Source organism: Populus nigra, chromosome 6 (genome assembly GCF_951802175.1).
Source record: "Populus nigra chromosome 6, ddPopNigr1.1, whole genome shotgun sequence".
NCBI classification, from domain to species: domain Eukaryota; kingdom Viridiplantae; phylum Streptophyta; class Magnoliopsida; order Malpighiales; family Salicaceae; genus Populus; species Populus nigra.
In genome coordinates, this window is record NC_084857.1 from 20,220,412 (window position 1) to 20,236,507 (window position 16,096).

The 16,096-nt window shown below is 35.8% G+C and overlaps 2 protein-coding genes across 6 annotated transcripts; one reads left to right on the forward strand and one right to left on the reverse strand.

The window, feature by feature from the left end:
* Positions 1-1,765: 1,765 nt before the first annotated feature.
* On the forward strand, positions 1,766-7,647 carry LOC133698039 (ubiquitin-like-specific protease ESD4). Of its 4 annotated transcripts, none has more exons than XM_062120911.1 (9): positions 1,767-2,855; positions 3,091-3,170; positions 3,250-3,343; positions 3,499-3,597; positions 4,114-4,209; positions 4,299-4,418; positions 5,327-5,430; positions 6,491-6,568; positions 7,023-7,647. In XM_062120911.1, the coding sequence occupies exons 1-9, from the start codon at positions 1,785-1,787 to the stop codon at positions 7,045-7,047; spliced, it is 1,767 nt and encodes a 588-aa protein (XP_061976895.1). In that variant the 5' UTR covers positions 1,767-1,784; the 3' UTR covers positions 7,048-7,647. The 4 variants fall into 4 exon arrangements, with proteins under 4 accessions (XP_061976897.1, XP_061976895.1, XP_061976896.1 ...); XM_062120910.1 differs by having other exon boundaries at positions 1,768-2,855; positions 6,491-6,563; XM_062120912.1 differs by lacking the exon at positions 6,491-6,568.
* A 281-nt stretch (positions 7,648-7,928) lies between these two features.
* Positions 7,929-15,596, reverse strand: LOC133698038 (kinesin-like protein KIN-13A). Of its 2 annotated transcripts, XM_062120908.1 has the most exons (13): positions 15,452-15,596; positions 14,985-15,250; positions 14,369-14,590; positions 13,528-13,719; positions 12,808-12,909; positions 12,575-12,652; positions 12,194-12,275; positions 11,668-11,830; positions 10,838-11,167; positions 9,378-9,596; positions 8,688-9,285; positions 8,529-8,594; positions 7,929-8,248 (listed from the first exon to the last, which is right to left on the reverse strand). In XM_062120908.1, the coding sequence occupies exons 2-13, from the start codon at positions 15,192-15,194 to the stop codon at positions 8,066-8,068; spliced, it is 2,445 nt and encodes an 814-aa protein (XP_061976892.1). In that variant the 5' UTR covers positions 15,195-15,250; positions 15,452-15,596; the 3' UTR covers positions 7,929-8,065. The 2 variants fall into 2 exon arrangements, with proteins under 2 accessions (XP_061976892.1, XP_061976893.1); XM_062120909.1 differs by lacking the exon at positions 15,452-15,596 and having other exon boundaries at positions 15,023-15,163.
* Between the last annotated feature and the right edge of the window lie 500 nt (positions 15,597-16,096).

A 16,096-nucleotide genomic window follows, 5' to 3' on the forward strand; every position in this document is an offset into this window, starting at 1 on the left:
TGACCTCCTTGGAATTTTGTAAAGATTAATGTGGATGGTAGCTCTCTCGGTAACCCTAGTAGGATTAAAGCTGATGGTTTAATTAGGTTCAGTAGGGGAATTTTCTCGTTGGATTTACTGTCTTTGCGGCTGTTGCTTGTAACCTTCTTCCAGAGTCTTTAGCTATTGCTAAAGAACTAAAGCTAGCTTGAAATTGAGGATATTGTAAGATAATCTGTCACTCAAATTTAAAGGATGTTGTTAGATTGTTATCTGCTAATCAAGTGGGTAAGTATAGGGCTCTTAATTTAGAGATTAGAGAATTAAGAGACTGGATAAGTAGAATTGAACACACATTTAAACAAGCTAATTTCTGTGTTGATTTTATGGCAAAGCTTCCTGCGATTATGGTTTTAAGAATTAGGAGGTCAACATTTGTCATTTCTACAAAGAAGGTAATGCGGGTGCAGATTTCATGGCGAAGCTAGCTGCGAAAGAGTCTTGTGACTGTAGGGTTTGGGATTCTCCTTCGCCAGGAAAGGAGCCATTGTTGCTTGCGGACTCCATGAGTCTCAAGTTTTTCTAGAGTTCCTTAGCTCTGTTTCTTTATTTCCTTTGTGCCAGAAAAAAAAACAATATCTTTTTTTCTTTTTCAGGGTAATAACTTTTTTTATTGAAATCATACTTAATTATTTATAATTAAAAATATTAGTTAAATTAAGAAAAGGTAAAGATAATTTTTTACAATTCATTGGTGAATTAATTTAATAATTCGTAATCATTTTTATTTTTTTTTGTAATGAAACCTATTTTTGAAAGTAAACAATGCACTTATTGAATCATAATTATATAATGATATCAATAACTAGTATTAATACAAGACTATTTTCAAATTACTTGGTGGTAAGATAAGTATTGCAATATAATTAATAAAATAATTATTTTGACTGGGTTTCGGGTTAATTAGGCAGCAATTTTGAGCGGGAATAGAATAATTTTTTTCCTAAATTGTTTTTAATAAAAACATAGTTTATTTAAAAAAAAGTTATTTTAACAAAAAATAATAATTATAGGTTATGTTTGGGATTCAAGTCAAATAAAAATTAATTCAAATTTAATTTTTAAAAAATATATTTAATGTTTTCAGATTCTTTTGATATCAAATATATTTTAAAAATTAAAAAATATATATTATTTTAATATACTTTTTATTCAAAATCAGTTTAAAAATTAACTACTACATTTCCGAGCATTAAAAACACACATCACATGGGCTAATCACAATCTTTTAGAAATTGAGATTTAGGAGATCTGTTGTTTAGATTGTAATATAAAAATAATAACAAGTGATTAAATTAATTGAATTATTTAAAACATCTTTAAATTGATTCTAAATGGTTTTTAAAATTTGTTAAATAATCTTATTTATTTTATTTTTATTTCCAGTTAAGTTTACTTTTATTTTAGATTCTAGAAATGAAAAAACCAAACCAATCAATTTATTGAATGTATGTTGAGAGGATGTTTTCAAAATTATGTTTTTTAAAAATTGAATTTTTTTAAATTAATTTTTTTATATTTTTTAATTATTTTAATAAAAATAATTTTAAAAAATAAAAAAATATATTATTTTAATATACTTTAAAAATATATATTTTAAAAAGTAACAGTTAAACACACTGTTTTGAAATAAAAAAATTAAAAAAAAAAAAACTAAAATCTCGTTAATTCAAATCGGAGCTATTCGGTTTTAATAAATGTAAAATCAAAACTAATCAAAATTTGAAAATAATCATAAGCTCAACATGAAAACCCTGCCAGAAAGTCAAGGTCCTCTTCTGTGCCGCGAAACAAAAATAAAATGCAACAACCACCCCCATCTCAAATCACAATCACAATCACAATCGCAATCGTCATCAAACATTTCCTATCAGCCCTCTCAAATTTCAAAAAGATCCGAACTTTATTTTTCTTTTCAATTTTCTAAAACCCCCCAATTCAAATCTTCACTGCAAAACCCTAATTTTGTCAGGAATTCTTATTCTGTAGATGGGTTTAAGATTTCTCAAAAAATGGGTGCTCTAACAAGTAGTAGTAACCGCAAAAGAGACCACCGATGTAACAACGACAACCTATTTTCAAATTCTCCAGATTTTCACATATCTAAAAAGCCCAGATTCTCTACTTTGTATGAAACTCCTGAATACAACAACCAAACCCTAGGTTCCTCTAACAGTATTGCCTCTAGAATCTCTAGGTACCCAGAATCAGCTACAAAGTTTCGCCGAGAGGTTCACGCCCCTTGTAGACCTCAGAAATTTGGCTTGTCAAAGATTAGAAGTGGTGATTTGAGTGAAAAGAAGAGAACTTTTGGTAGTGGTGGTGGCGATTTAATGTGGAATTTTTTGAGTAAAAAGTTGGGTTATGCGAAACAAAGCGCGTTTGGCGCGATTAGGTATTTGGTTAAAGAGAAAGAAGTGGTTGATGTTGATAATGAGAGTGAGAAGATTGAGCAAGAAATTGTGTCTGAGGATTCTAGTATTGAAGAAGTCGAGGTCATTGAAGAGGATGGAATAGAGGGAGGGTCCACGGTTTTGGACCAGAGGTTGGGAAGTGGGGATGTTAAGATTTTGGAGGAGAGATCAGTGGTTACTATTGATGGGGATTTAGGGGTGGAGGATGCAGGGAAGATGCTGGGTTCATTGGCATTGAATAATGAAGTTGAAGTTTTGGGTGTTGAGGCTTACAAGAAGTTGTTGGAGAATACAGAGAGGAGGAACAGGAAGTTGACATCTTTGGAATTTGAGATTGAGTACAATGAGAAAAGGTGGGATTCGCTTAAGGCGTTGCGGCCTGTGAAGAAGGAACCTGTAGAGGTGAGCTGTTCTCTTTGTTTTATTGAACTTGAGTTTCAGGTCTTCATACATTTTCTTGTTTGCGAGGTTGAGTAGAATCTGCCTTTTTTGGCAACGGAAGAAGTACCCTTCTTATTATGCCTAAAATTTTTTTTTTTTTTTTTTGGCCAATGGAGTGTTGTTCTACTGGGAAAAAAATGATTTGGAAGGGTGTTTATTCTTGTTTTATACTATTAAAAGTGTGTTATACTTTCAGGAGATACCTCGTGAGCCTTTTATCCCTCTCACACCTGAGGAAGAAGCCGAGGTTAAGCGTGCATTTTTGCCCAACAATAGGTATATTTGATCAATATTTCCTTTTGATGTTTGAGTTGTTGATATTGCTGTTATAACATTATCTTGTTCATTCCTTCAGGAGGAGGGTCTTGGTCAGTCACGATAATTCCAATATTGATATTACTGGACAAACTTTGCGCTGCCTTGCACCAGGAACATGGTTGAATGACGAGGTGATGTTTTTGGATTATAGTTTTTTCTATAGTTCTAGTTAGCAATGTGTTCCCACTTTTTGTAGTTTGAAGTTGAATGGTTCATTAAATGCAATGGTACTGGTTAGCTGCTAATATGGTCTTGTTGATAGGTTTGTGTTTTCCTCTTTTTGCAGGTCATAAATTTGTACATGGAGTTGCTTAAAGAAAGGGAAAGGAGAGAACCGAAGAAGTTCTTGAAATGTCATTTCTTCAATACTTTCTTTTACAAAAAGGTATGACTTTACTTTCTGTCCTTCAATCTTGTTAAACATTAGTCTCAACGTAATGCATTGAAATATTAAAAATAGTACTCTTTTGGCAGCCATGGTTCAATTTTCTTGAGAATTAGTGAAGTTTGAGACGTCAATTTCAAGCCTGTTCCTCTGCTTTCATGTTTTCCCCTTTACATTGTTCATCTTTTTAATATGATAACTCATTCTGAATGCAAATAAGTGATTCTGAGTCTGTGTTTCGTAGCTGGCAACAGGTAGAAAAAGGTGTTAATTCTCAAAGCTCATCCCCCCACCCCTCTCCCAAAAAAAAAGGAAATCTTTGAATAGAGCTGTTCATTTTAAATTGTTACTGCTTTCATCTCATGCTGATTGTATATGTTATTAGAGTTTAGAACTTTGCTTATAATTATTTGCTGCTAACTGTGCTTGTTGTGCTTTTGCCTTCTTCTTCTTCTTCTTCTTGTTTTTTTTTTTTTTGTTGAAGCTCTGAATGTTATCCTAAATGTCTATGTCCAGTTAACAGGTGGAGGTAAGGGTGGCTTTGATTATAGAGCTGTCAAAAGATGGACCACGGAAAAAAAGTTGGGATATTTCTTGATTGACTGTGACAAAGTAAAACGATGCAAATCCTTTCCATTTTCTGAGTACTTATTTTTGTTCACTGTAAGTTGCACATATTCTCATTTTTTGCTTGTGCTCAGATATTTGTCCCTGTTCACCAAGAGATACATTGGTGTTTGGCAATCATTAATAAAAAGGATCACAAGTTCCAATATCTTGATTCACTCAAAGGAAGGGACATCAGAGTTCTTGAAAGTTTGGTATGTTTTGTTCTGATTTCTATGTATTCCTAACTTGTGCCAAGGACATCATAGCTAAAGCATTAATCTCTCTAATTTTCAAGTGACAAGGTTCCATTGAGAGTTCCTTTGTTTGATTGTCCTAATGACTACTTTAGAAGCTAATGGACCATTGAATCCAGCCATTTCTGTTTTTGACAAAAGCCTGTCCCCATGACCAAACTCTTAATATTGGAAGCCTGAAGCTTAAAAAGTTGGATTACATAATGAAAGATATGGATTGTGCCCTTTATACCTTTCCAATTCTCCCAAAGTGCGTGGTAGATGCTTGCTTGATCCAACTATAGAGACAGCTTCTAATGTTGGGATGAGGGGTTTTATTTTTGAAGTACTAACCAATGCATATGATTCTTTCTATGTTTTGATGCTATGAAATCATCTCACAAAGGGTTCAGTGATCTGAAAGTTGGTTAGGTTTTGGAATTGTTATAATTATTTGCAAAATTTACTCTCTCAAGTCTAGTTGATGACAAAAAGGACACTCTCAAGTCCAGTTGATAACAAAAAAGTTTTTCTTTGATTTTTTACTTTCTAAAGTTTGTAAATTAAGGATTTATAAAAAAGGTAAATGTATCAAGGATTGTGGGTTTGCTCATGTATGTTATGAAGTTAAGGTTGCAAATCTTAACTTCTATCCCTGCAACAGCTGTGGTTTTGTAGTATTAAGATGGTTTTCTTGTATTCAGGAAATTTGCGTTGTGAATCTGTGATCTAGCACTTCAGTGGCTCCAAATCTTTATGCTTATTGCTGGCAGTTGCAAAACTGAAAAGGAGGGGAAAATGAAAAATATTTGGGAAAATGCTCGACTATGATATTTACTCATAACTTCTTCAATTCTTGGCTGATGTTTTTAATTGATGTGTACCAGGCTAAATACTATGCTGAAGAAGTGAAAGACAAGAGTAAGAAAGACATTGACGTAAGTAATTGGGAGCGTGAATTTGTTGAAGACCTTCCTGAACAGCAGAACGGGTGTGTATTCTTTTTTCTTAGTATTCTTCTTTTGGAATCAAGTGCAAGATATTTTCTCTGTTATCAGTTATAAAGAAAAAATGGTTTCTCTTTTAAATTATCACGTCTTCTGAAGCTTGTTAGAGGATCAAAAAGAAGTACCTTGTTATAGAAGCATAACTTATACAACAAAGAATGAATCATAAAAGAAATACAACTTAACTGAACTAAGGCTCAGAGGCAAAATAGTCGGGGTCAGCTGAATGGACTGGCCTTCACTCTTCAGTTCTATCATGATCCAGTGGACTAAAATTTGTTGTGAGCTGTTGTGATATTGTATGAATAAATGAAAGAAATCTCTGGAAAATGTTCCTTGACCGTGGTCTGCTCCCTGGCTTTACATTTAAAATCAGCTCTACAGTCGTGATTCTACTTGTCAGTGAGTTATCTTCCTAGGAATCAGAATAAACTTAACATGCCTGAAGATGGATGCAACATATTGTTCTCTTTCTTTCTCCGCCTGTCTTAAATGCTACACTTTCCCTTATCTAATGTAATATGATGTACTGTTAAGTTCTAGGATGTGATGTACTGTTAAGTTCTAGGATGTGGTTTCTTAGTCCTGAATCATATTCATTGTTACTATAGAATCGAGGAAACAAATAGGCATGTGTATAGTGAATGCTTCCTCGGTATTTAGAACATGATGGATCAGTTGATAAAAGAATCTCAATTTACTGCTTCACTTAGTCTGAGTTTCAATAGTTTTGTTCCTGTCTATGCCTTAGCTGTTTTGAAGAAACCACGCAACAAATTTACACTGGGGCTACTTTTGATGCTTCACTGCTGAGGTGCCTAAGTCCCTTAGTATCTCCATCTATTCTTTTCTACGATGAAACTGTTTTTAAGAGTTTCCTCAACGAACTAGTGTATTTGCTTCATGTACACTGCATGTGTGGCTTCAACCTACTCACGTGGCTTTTCCCAATTCAATTCTGCTGAATACCTTAATCCACAATAAGCTTTTACTATCAACTATTTTAAACTATTTATAGTATTAACATCGTTTCCATATAAGCAGGTATGACTGTGGTGTGTTTATGATCAAATATGCTGATTTTTATAGCAGAGGTGTAGGACTGTGTTTTGGCCAGGTAAGGTGATTATGCTTTTGACAGTGCTGATATATTTCTTCTGTATCGAAAGATTTGCTTAGGTCTCTAATTTGTAGTCATTGACCTGCATTTGTTGAAGCTTAAAAATATGGAATTTTGAAAGCCCACCCACCTGTCATAGATAAGCAATGGCCTCTATTTCTCCAATGGCGGCCCCCATTGTGGTGAATATCATTTCATGTTTTCTTCAAGGTTTCAAGCCAATGAACCAACTAGTTGACGTGCCAACAGGGGATCCTTTTTCTAGGGAATGGTTCAGATTGCAAAAACAAGATAAACCTCAATTCTTTTTTTTCTCTCCACCTCGGGTACAATAAAACCTTTTTCTTTGTAATTCTAAAAAATGAACCAGCCGGGAAACAGATCTTGTTATACTATGTAGGAAACCAGTAATCTTTGTCAACTCTGAACTCAAATCTGTATATCTCTGTTTTGCAGGAGCACATGCCCTATTTTCGGTTGAGGACAGCCAAGGAAATTCTGAGACTGAAAGCTGACTGATTGAAAGTGTGAACGTGCTACTCAATATCCATTATTTTGTATTAGTGATTCTGCAGGCAGCAGATCTGCCTTACTTGTGAATAGAGGGTTTCCTTCAGCCTCCGTCCAAGTGTCAATGTGGTAGCGAAGCAAGGCAAGCAGTTCAAGGTTGCCCTGTTGGCTTGATGGGTTAAGGATTATTCCTTGTGCAATGATGCAAACCAATGTTGACACTGAACAAGGCGGGACCTGTGGCTGGTTATTTACTCTACCCGTTTGATTCATTCAGCCTAGTAGTTATTGTAGCCATCCCTTGGTGGGTTCATAATTGTAATGATAGAAGTCCTGCTTTGGGGGGGAAGAGATGCATGGTCAGGCTTTTTGGCTTCTGTGTTCTTTTGGGAAAACTGGTCACTTTCCTGGTGTTGCTACCTTGCTCTATTTGGTTTCTTTGCGTGCATAACAGGCAGTGATTGCCTGTCGTTACAGGGTATTCTTTTGCTTTTCTGGGTGTGTAGGCGCGTGTAAATTCCCTCAGTTCACGCATGATCTGAGACTACTGAAGTTTCTCGTATTGCTCCGAGTTCTCTGTTCTTGTAAACGCTTAAAATCATATAGTGGAATAGGAAGAAGAGTAATTGCAGGAGAACAAAAAAATATTTCTATTTCGGTTTTTTTTTTTTTTTTGGTCTTTTAAATCCTTTCATAATCATGTTCCAGTTACCTTTAACCTGAATCCCGCCCCACCACAACAGTTGGAAGCCTGGCTGTCGATGGCGGTCAAGTCGCATCAGATCATGACAAAAACCGAACGCCTTTACCGGCTAGCTGACTGCAAGAATTAAATTTGAGTTTATACAAGGGTAATTGAAATTAAATTTCCATTGCTGGGAGCTGATTATATCGAATCAACAAGGACAAAATCATATTGTAGTAGTGAAATACATGAGATTTGGAATTACAAGACAGCCTTAAGTTTGGCGGGTAAAGAAAGTACTGCATTAACGAGGGACTCTCTTCCGATTAAGTATCTCTTGTTCTCTTAGTCGATGCTGGAACCGAGCAAGGCGTGCTTGGAGGCTAACCAGGCCAGCTGCCTTGCGTGAGAGCACGAAGTTCAACTGGGTTACATAGTTGTCAATGAGACTGCCTGGTTGGTCAACTTCCGCCAACAGTTTCATTTCCTGGTACCCAAAGCCACACAACATTAGCACACGGATGGTAATTAGGTTTAAAGTGTTTTTAATTTATAAATATATTAAAATAATATTTTTTTTATTTTTAATATTAACACTTCAGAAAACATAAAAAAAAATCGGTTTCAAATGCTAAATTGAACCACCACCCCAAGCTCGAAAAAGAAAAGAAGAGAAACAAGAAGAAAGAAACACCCCGAGTTATCACAAAGCAGCTTAAATGATGTTTCAGAATTTAAGCAGGGGAAGAGGATGGGCATTCACTTACTTCACGAACAATCTCCATTGTATCCTCAATTTCTTTTCTATGAGCAGCGATTAGGGCCTCTTCTTCCTAAAAAATACCAATAAAATGGTCACCTAAAGGAAGAACAAACTTTCAAATAGAAACCACAAAATTAGTATAAATACCAAATATGCTACCAACCTCAAGTATTGCATTTATATTCCCAACAGGAGGGTCTGGTTTGTACTGTCGTGATCCAGTGCTACTTGCACTATAGTTTCCTGTATTCTGCGGCTTTGGGATTGCGGTGGGGAGATCGGATCCACTGCCATCTTTTTTCAACCAGTTTCCAAATTTTTCTGACTTTTCCTCCCTGGATATTTTTCTGCGAGGTGGAGACACCTTCGGCACTTTCTCTTCTGTATCAGCTGAGTGCTGGGTGTATGATGAATTGACTTTTTGACTTGCCAAACCACCATAGGAACTATTACTTTCAAACCTCTCCCTGTCTGCTATGCCAGAACTCAACCCATTTTCTTCTCGTTCATTTAAGGAAAAACCTGATGGAAAACTTGAGGGCTGTTTATCATAATCAACAGGAGGATTGTAAGATGGAGCTTCTTTCTCTACAACCCTTCTACCCATATCTGGCACCCTGACCTCTTGTTGCTCATAAACATCATCAAGATCAACGGAGACCGGCTGTGATGATGTAGAGGAAGCATCCTTGTTAGTTGGCGGTAATGAACTTACAGCCTGATCCTTTCTTGCATTTCCGCTTTTAGAAAGACTTTTAACCCTGTTCATTTAAATAAGCAAGCTTTATCATCAAAGGTGAAGACAAGAGACCACTGCAACTATATTCAGTTGAGGCAATAGGATCACACTTACCTATCCGCATATCTCAATGTATTGAGTGTATGTTCACATGAGCCAGCATTTGGGGAAATGCAAGAGACCATAACTGTCCTAGAGTTGCCCACAAAGGAATCACGGAGTACTTCTGTGAGTTTGCTCCCACGGAATGGTATATGGATCTGGTCATTGTCCAAAGCACGAATGCACTCCTTAAGAGCCAAAAGGCTCTTGTTGATTTCTGCACCTTCAATCCTGCAAAGAACCAAAAGGTGCATCAAGAAGTGCAAAACCAAGCTTGCCTTGCAACAACTAATTCAAAGACCTAGTGATTGTTTTACTGCCAAATCAGGCAAGATAACTTTTTGCAATGAGTAAAAGATATCCACCATCAGTCACCACAAGGATGGACATCAGGCGAGATGACAATGCCAATCTAGTTTATAAAGTTTAAGGTAGCATCTGGAGAATGAATCCATAGGTACAGAACTGACATTGCTAGTTTTGGTGCCAGGAATGGAAAAAAAAAAAAGCATGCACAAGATTTGGAAGTCTTAAGGTGGATCTCATATGAAATCTTTAAATAACCCCACAGCAAACAGAATGCTCACCCATCAACATTAAAATAGATCAAGATAGTTTTGGTGAATCAATAGGTACAGAACTTATATTGCTAGTTTTGGTACCAGGAACTGAAAAAAAAAAAAAATGCAAAAGATTTGGAAGTCCTAAGGTGGATCTCTTATGAAATCTTTAAATAACCCCACAGCAAACAGAATGCTCACATCAACATTAAAATGGATCAAGATACCAAAAAAATAACAAGACCTGGCTCTCCTAAAACAACTAGATAATACAATCTAAAATCCAGCACCTTAATTAGAAGAAAAGTTGCTTCTCCACCTCAAGCTCAATGAGTTCTAAGCATGTGTAAACGATACTCAGCTGATTGATGAGCCCAATTTACCAGGCAAAGCCAAAGAGGCAACTTGATTGCAATAGCTAGAGCTACCAGTTTTCATCGCAAAAGCCAAATCCATTTAATAGTTAAACACTGACAGAGGTGCAGAAAGAATGGGAAGGTCTTTATTAATATTCATTCTAGAAAATTTAGAAATTTTTATTGATTTCTTATGAATTTACTTTTAAATCCTGAAGGTTCTTCCCCACATTAACTTTACCAAACAAGTCATAATAAATGAGTGTTTAGCATCTCTTCCACAGAAACTCGTATTTTTCTGTTCCCAAAATCTTTAGACAGGCCAAGCTGGACAGAGAAGAATTCAGAGGAAACCCGCCCTATTGGCACACTAGTGGTGCAGCAAAAAGAGGCCTTGGTGTTTTTTATAAAATAATCACCGGATCATATTTGATCAGCATGGAATCCAATAAACAGATTCTTAAAAACTCAAGTAAGTAATTGTCAAAAACTATAGTGACAAACTTGCAGTTAGAACAAAAGAAGAAATAGAAGAGTGTAGTGCAGATAAGGATACCTTGTTTGCCGGTCATTGTCAGTGGTGTCTGCACCTCGTTCACTACCAGCAAGATCAATAAATGAAATTTTCCCAACCACTTTTCCACTTCTATAGTCATTCACATCATTGTTCCTCCTGGAGTCTTTTACTTCACTGTGCTTCTTAACAGCAAGTTGTAAAATAGCATGTGACCTTGAAGATTCCTCATTGGCACCAGTAGATCCTGTACTTCTGGCAGCATTCCCCTTCTCAATAAATTCCTTAACAATTTGTACATCAGAAACTTCAAATTCTTGCAATCCAACAATGCAAACTTGTTGCCGACCATCTTCTCTCATGCAAAGTTTCCTAATTGAGAAGAATAATGCCATTCAGCATGTGTGGTTGAACTCATTAATCATTCACAGCTTAAGACTTTTAGATACATGAATAAACACATAAAAATGATTCTGAAGAAAACATACAGCAAAGATAATGCATGTTTGACAAGGGACAATGCATCTTCTATGGTTACTTCAATTAAATTAAGTTGCTGGGCTAGCCAAGATTAAAAAGTGAAAAGTGAAACTACACAGAAAATGAATCTTATAGAATGATTGTAAAAAATAATGTCCTTTCTATTACTTCTTATGCCACAACCACATCAGATGAACTCATAAATGGGTGACTTCAGGTTGCAATAGCAAGCACCCAAGGAACACATGGTGCATGTGAGGAATAATATCAGCAGAAATTTCATAGTCATCTTTACCCCATTACAAATTGAATCTAATTGATACGAAGTTCTGAAGACACGACTTGTGAGAAGACAAATGAAATAAACCAACAAGAAACAGGGAAATACTAACTTTCTTTCACTGAGAAGATCAAAGAGTTTTCCACCATATATTTCAAAGAAGCTAAGCCACAATTTGAATCTCTGATTACGATAAACTGGCTGATGCAACAATCTAACAAGATCTTCAGCAGCTCTAAGAGGCAGCGGCTGCATTGTGAATGTCTTACCACTACCTGAAATAAAAGCAGTATCAGGATTTCAGTTATCCACAACAGTTTGAGCTAAACTTAGCTTCAGAAGAGGCAGCATCTGTGAAAAGAAAACTTCAAAGTAAAAATAAGAAATGGATCGTCCCACCATGCACATTCCACCTCAAAGGAAACCAAAATAAATATGCAGGAGATGAAAACAAGAGCAAGTGCAGCAGCGAAAATCTAGTTTTTTTTTTCTTCCAGGAAACATGGAAGCATAGATCCAAAAAATTAAACTGGGACATTTTATATGTGAAAATGTAGCCATGACAAATAACATGGACATGATGAGAAAAAAATATATAGCAAGCATCTGTTGCAAGAACAATAAGACAGAATTTCTACCTGTCTGACCATATGCAAAACATGTGGCTTTTGTTCGCTGAAAAATGGTGGGAATAATTGGTTCCACAGTAACCCGATATACCTGTTTCAGCAAGGGAAGCAATCATTTCTGTGAGCTAACCAATTACAACTACAAAGGGACACTACTTCAATAATAACATGCAGAAAGATTATTTGGATTAGAGCAAAAAATGTCATAAGAGCTGAATACAGGTATAAAATAAATAGCTCATTTAAAAACTCCCATGATTCACACATTCTCATAACTAAAATGATAGCAAAAATTATTGAAGGATTTACACTTTCTTGTGACTAAAACCAAGCATGATTTCATAGTGGTTGTTACATTTCAACTTTTATCCCTGACATGCAAAACATTACCTCATCATTGGTGACACGCTCATCCAGAACAGCATCAAAACAGAACTCATGCTTCTCAACATATGCAGTCAAGTCCACCTAACATATCAAAAAGAAATATCAGACCTCTGAAAATGAAAAATGAAGAGGAAGAGAACAGAATACCAGGACAACTTCAGTAAAAAATTCCAACCTGCATATGAAAAATCTTACAAAATACTATAAGACATTTTTTCAACATCAAGGAAACAAACCTTTAGCCTGGGTTCATGGACAGTTAAAGCATTGTCATACACCGTTACAATGTCATCCTCCTTCCTAGCAAGCTCTTTCTTGTTTAGTGGTCTTTTACGTACCTATGGCACAAATATTATTAATAGCTTTCCAGGAAACTTTTCCTTGTGTGCTTCTGAATAAAGCAAATGACAAACAGAACAAAGACAAACAGGATATCATCCATATGCCGGTATTCACCAAGGCTGAAGAGAAAGGATTCAGAATGTGAGAAACCAAAAAAAAATTAAAGAATGTTTGCCTGGTCTGTCAAGTAAGCTAGTATAATGTGATTCTGCAAATACTATCTAAGAAGAGAAAATAAAAGCACTATTGCACATGGCACCAACATTTCTACTTAAAAACCCACAGGTTTGGGATTGACTTAGTTGAGTTGAGTAACAAACAAGGCATCTAAGATAGCTTCTCCTAAATACTTCAAATAGCAAGACACGTTTTCTAAGTTAGAACAAAGTACTAGAAGAATCTGAGAGTTGAGCTTGGAAGATGTAGCAGTAAATTCACCAAAACTAGCAAATTACGTCTATTTCATCAGCGATGATGCAATTTATTCACCCAACAAAAATGATAAGTTTTCACATCAAAATCACGTGCTCACAACTCAACCACATTTCTGCATGCAGGCATTCAAATGAACACATACAACAACACGCAACTTACAATCCTACAAATCAACTTACCACAACTTTAATCTTTGCCGCATTATTTTCCTTTGTGCTGTTCTCCTTTTCATTAGTGGGGAATGGAACTGACAAATCTGCATCAGTTTGCTCTCTTTGCTGTCTGCTACTAGTCAAATTGAAGTCATTTTCAAATCCTTTTGAAACACCAGGCATCAATGGTGATGGATCAAATGGTTCTGAGATGACATGCTGAAAACGTTACAAAAACAATAATAAAAAGGAATAAGGGGCAGTATCCTCCCAATATCAAGAAAACAACGAGAGAGAGAGAAAAGACAATACTAAACATTCCAACGAATATATTAGCATGTATGAAGTGATAAACAGCGCAGCAAAAATGGCTAAGGAAAAATCCATCAAGGAGAAACAAGGCCTTGTCAGAATTCCATAGCCTCAATGACTGATTCTAAACTCCTGAATCCAATTCCAGAGTCAGCAACTACTACCTACTTCCAGTTAAATTGATCCAGTTACTACCAGCTTCCCCTTGAGAGAAAAGGGGAAAAAAAGAGATAGGCCCACTATTGGACAGAAGAGGGACCGTGGGAGTTGAATGGTTCAAAATCGAAAGGCAATATCACTATCTTAAAGAGCATCATCAAATAGACAGCTATTTTTCCTCATGTTCTTCATACTTGAATGTGAACAGAGTTTCACATCACTGACACGTGGAAGAGGGAGAAGCAAATAACAAAACCACCTATCATCTAGAGTAAGTAAACAATTTGGTGCAAGGAACTGTAGGATGAATACATTACTTTTACTGGTTGCTCATTTTAAGGTTGGGACCCATGAAAGCTGTATACGTAAATTCTTCCCACCAAGTTAGATGCGGTACCTCAGATAGAAGTTCTGTATCATCCATAGCATGAAGATCCAAAAGGCCAGCTCCAAAATCCCCCCTAAAGTCAGGAGAATAAAAGCCATCTGAGGCAGACACACCAGTTGAAGTTTGGGCAGATGGGATGTAAGGCTCAGAAACAGCCTCTCCATTAAAATTGAGGTTTCTCATAAGCTTGAAAAGCCTCTGTTTCTCTTCTGCAGATTGTGCTCCGTAACCCTTTAACAAATACATAAATTAAAGCATCCAACTCAGATCCAAGCAGAACCACAAATCCATCGAAGCACATGAAACAAACCAGATTTGATTACTTATTCTAATACTCGAAAACCAAGGACAACAAGCATGAATTTCACAGGTAGAAAACTCGACATAAAGAAGATTGAACAACAACTGTGTATCAAGAACTTGATCCAGTATATAAAGAAGAAAAAATGAGCTGGGAAATACTACAAGTCCGCACTCCAAATGTGACTTCTTGGCACCAAAACACAACAAATTATGTATATTCCTTTCCCTCAGATATCATAATCAGTACAAATGGCAATACAAATAACCGCCATCAACTTACAAGGAACGCGAATTAAAAGTGAATCAAGTTTCCTTTTTATACCTGCATTAAAATATTAGGAAGGAGGCGATGATCGATACCAGTAGAAGCCAAGGGAGAGGCCAGATGCTGCAAGCCGGCAGACTGAAGCCATCTAGCCGTGACCGCATCACCAGCATCAGCAGAGGGGCCTAAGGAACCACCGGCGGCGGCATGATCATAGAGTGCGGTGGAAGCAGCAGAAGCATTCGTTTGCTGCATCTTGCCGCCCATGTGGCGCTGTGATCGCCTCTGTGGAGCCAATTTTCAAGATCTATTTATCACCACCGCTTCAAACACAAATTAAAAACAAAATTAGCAATGCAGAAACAAATTAAAACAAAAATTACTAAATAAATTAATTTTTTACGATAGAATCCGAATCCAAAACAGAACATGAAACGTAATTCGATTCCGAATTATTCCGATGAAATTCAATTTGTTTACGAACTTAGAAGACGAAGTTCTTAATCGAGACGAGAGAGATCTACCATGTGAAATAGAAATTTGTGATTCAGATCTGAAACTGAAAGCAAAACCCTAATTTTTAGTTTTTTTTGCTCTAATGTGAATTTATTTTGCTGTTATTTGAGAGGAGAAGAAGAAATGTTATTAGCATTAGACTAGAGAGGGAGGGAGGGAGGGAGGGAACGCTTGTGATGATGTGATGCTGACGTGGGACATGAGTACTTGATAATTTTATTTTCTTGTTGGAGTATTATGGTTTTCAAATTTTTTATTTAACGGCTATTTCTTTTTAAAGACTAATCTGCCCCTCCTTTTATTTTCACAATTTCCACTCATTTATATTCTTAAGATATTTTTTTTAATTTTAATTTGTTGATATAAAAAATAAAAATAAAAAAATTATTTTAATATATTTTCAACTAAAATATATATAATAAATTACTTGAAATAATAATGTAAAATATTAAAATCCGCCTTTGTTAGGACGGCACTAGAGGAGGAATCAAAATACCACCACCATATGCTAGAAATTGAATTTAAAAATATTGGAGGTGCGTGGATATCGGACATGTTTGTTTGTTCAGGTAAAAGGTAAAGACATATATGTTTTTTCTACGCCAAGTCAAATAATTAATTTCAAAGCCAATTATTAAAATAAGATCTAGCAT

Bases quoted from the DNA above. Each gene is read 5' to 3' on its own strand.
- LOC133698039 (XM_062120910.1), top strand. From the start codon at position 1,785: ATGAAAACCCTGCCAGAAAGTCAAGGTCCTCTTCTGTGCCGCGAAACA. The intron at 4,419-5,326 runs GTATGTTTTGTT...GATGTGTACCAG, and splicing joins TCAGAGTTCTTGAAAGTTTG to GCTAAATACTATGCTGAAGA. The intron at 5,431-6,490 runs GTGTGTATTCTT...CCATATAAGCAG, and splicing joins CTTCCTGAACAGCAGAACGG to GTATGACTGTGGTGTGTTTA.
- LOC133698038 (XM_062120908.1), bottom strand. From the start codon at position 15,194: ATGGGCGGCAAGATGCAGCAAACGAATGCTTCTGCTGCTTCCACCGCA. The intron at 14,591-14,984 runs GTATAAAAAGGA...TATTTGTTAAAG, and splicing joins TTCCTAATATTTTAATGCAG to GGTTACGGAGCACAATCTGC. The intron at 11,831-12,193 runs GTAGAAATTCTG...CTTTTATTTCAG, and splicing joins TTTTGCATATGGTCAGACAG to GTAGTGGTAAGACATTCACA.